This window comes from Antrostomus carolinensis, unplaced genomic scaffold, assembly GCF_000700745.2.
Source record: "Antrostomus carolinensis isolate BGI_N321 unplaced genomic scaffold, ASM70074v2 scaffold21030, whole genome shotgun sequence".
NCBI lineage: Eukaryota > Metazoa > Chordata > Aves > Caprimulgiformes > Caprimulgidae > Antrostomus > Antrostomus carolinensis.
Window position 1 is genome coordinate 1 of NW_010290794.1, and position 1940 is coordinate 1940.

Below are 1940 nucleotides of genomic sequence, written 5' to 3' on the forward strand. Positions count from 1 at the left end.
CGGCACCATCCCCGTGCAGCACAGGCAGCCGGAGCCCCGCTCATCCTCCTCTCCCCACCCTCTCTTGCAGGAACATGCCGGGAGCGCCCAGAGCAGCGCGGCCGGTTCTGCCCCGTTAGCCTGGGGTGCCCGGGGGGGGACTCAGCCATGAATTCCTCCCTCCCCGGCCCACTGCAGCTCTGGCAGGAGGAGAACGAGACCCAAGGTGGGCTCTGGAATGGGAGCCAGGAGCTGGGCTGGGAAGAACTGGAGAAGATGCTCTTCCTCTTTGCAAAGGAGCCCGTCACCATCAGCCTCACAGTGATGTACCTGGTGTCCTTTGTGGTGGGCTTCGTGGGCAACATCATGTCCATCAGGGTGCTCACTCGGAAGCGCCGGAGTCGGGTGTCCAGCCTGAGTGCCACCCGCAGCCTCCTCATCAACCTGGCGGTGTGCGACCTCATGGTGGTGTGTGTCTGCATGCCCATCACCGTGGGCAACCTCATCTACAAAGCCTGGGTGTACGGGGACTTCCTCTGCCGAGCGGTGCCCTTCATCCAGGCTGTTTCTGTCTCTGCCAGTGTCCTCAGCCTGACCGTCATCAGCGTGAACCGGTACTACAGCGTGCACAACCCACTCAACGCCCGGTCGTTCTTCACCCAGAAAAGGATCCTCAGCACCATCCTGGTGGTGTGGTTGTTGTCCTCAGGGATATGCATGCCTCTCATCTTCATGAACAAACGGGATGAGATTGGGGTGGTGGAGGGCTTGCCTCTGGTGTTTTCCATCTGCAGGGAGATTTGGCCTCAGGAGAGGCTCAAGCAAGCCTACAACTTTCTGCTCTTCTGTGCCCTTTACTGCCTGCCTGTCCTCTTCAACATGGTCATCTGCTTCCTCACGGTGCGCCGGCTGTGGAGCCGCAGCAGCCAGCTGAAGGAGAGCACTGCCCTGAACAGATCTCTGCCAGCCTCCAGGCTCAAGATCCGGAAGAAGGTAGCACAGATGGTGGTGGCCCTGGTCCTGCTGTTCGCAATCTCCTGGCTGCCTGTCTACCTGATGGACATCTGGATTGATTTCAATATCCCCAAATCTTTGCAGGATGTGACTCCTTCTCCTTGGATCCTACAGCTCAGACCTTTTGCCCAGTGGCTTGGCCTCACCAATTCCAGCCTCAACCCTATATGCTATTGCTTTGTTGGGAACCTCTACAGGTCAGCCAAGGAAATGAAGAGCAAATACCACCAAAGAATGGTCTCTCTCTTTAACTTCTCTCTGTCCGAAGGGACAACCCGTTCCTCAGTCCCAGAGCTGCTCTCTTACCGAGGTTCAACAGAGCCTTCAAGGAAAGGACCCTTCACCACTCCCACCATGGGCAGGAGATGTCAGGGAGATCATGGCAGTAAGAACAAATGTGGACACTTGAACTCCTGCCAGCATCCCCCTCTGAACACTGTCTCCAATGAGAACACTTCCTTGTAATTCGGCTCAGACCTGCTCCTCATACCCTTACCTGCATTGAATGGCTCTTTAGAGGTCTTTCTGAACCAGATATTTTAATGATGGAAAAAACTTTCTTCTAATCGCTCCCACCACCAGTTCAAAAATACAAAGACAGAGAAAGAAGTAAATAAAGAGAGAAAAAGATGGCATATTTTAACTCAGATCAAGTTTTAAGACAAACAATTTTTACTGGGGACAAGCAGATGTGTAACCTGCTGCCCAGTCAACAGTCACATAATTAGGTCGATCAACTTCCCAACGAGTGGGCTCTCCTCACCGCTCCACCCCTGGATGCAGAGATGCCATTTGGATCCAGCAACGATTTGACTGCTTGCTGCTGCTCACCCTGTGCTGATAAAAAGCAGCGATCGGAGGCACTCTCTGCTCCAGATCCGTCAGTTGTAGTTGCAAGCAGTGGAGAAATGCTAGAAACAGCAGCATAAAAAGTAATAGTGGTGGAG

At 53.9% G+C, this 1940-nt stretch overlaps 1 protein-coding gene across 1 annotated transcript; it reads left to right on the top strand.

Moving 5' to 3' along the window:
- The first annotated feature begins 174 nt into the window (after positions 1 to 174).
- LOC104530050 (QRFP-like peptide receptor) lies at positions 175 to 1458 on the top strand. The gene has a single exon (XM_029086643.1). The coding sequence runs from the start codon at positions 256 to 258 to the stop codon at positions 1456 to 1458; it is 1203 nt and encodes a 400-aa protein (XP_028942476.1). The 5' UTR covers positions 175 to 255.
- The last annotated feature ends 482 nt before the right edge of the window (positions 1459 to 1940 follow it).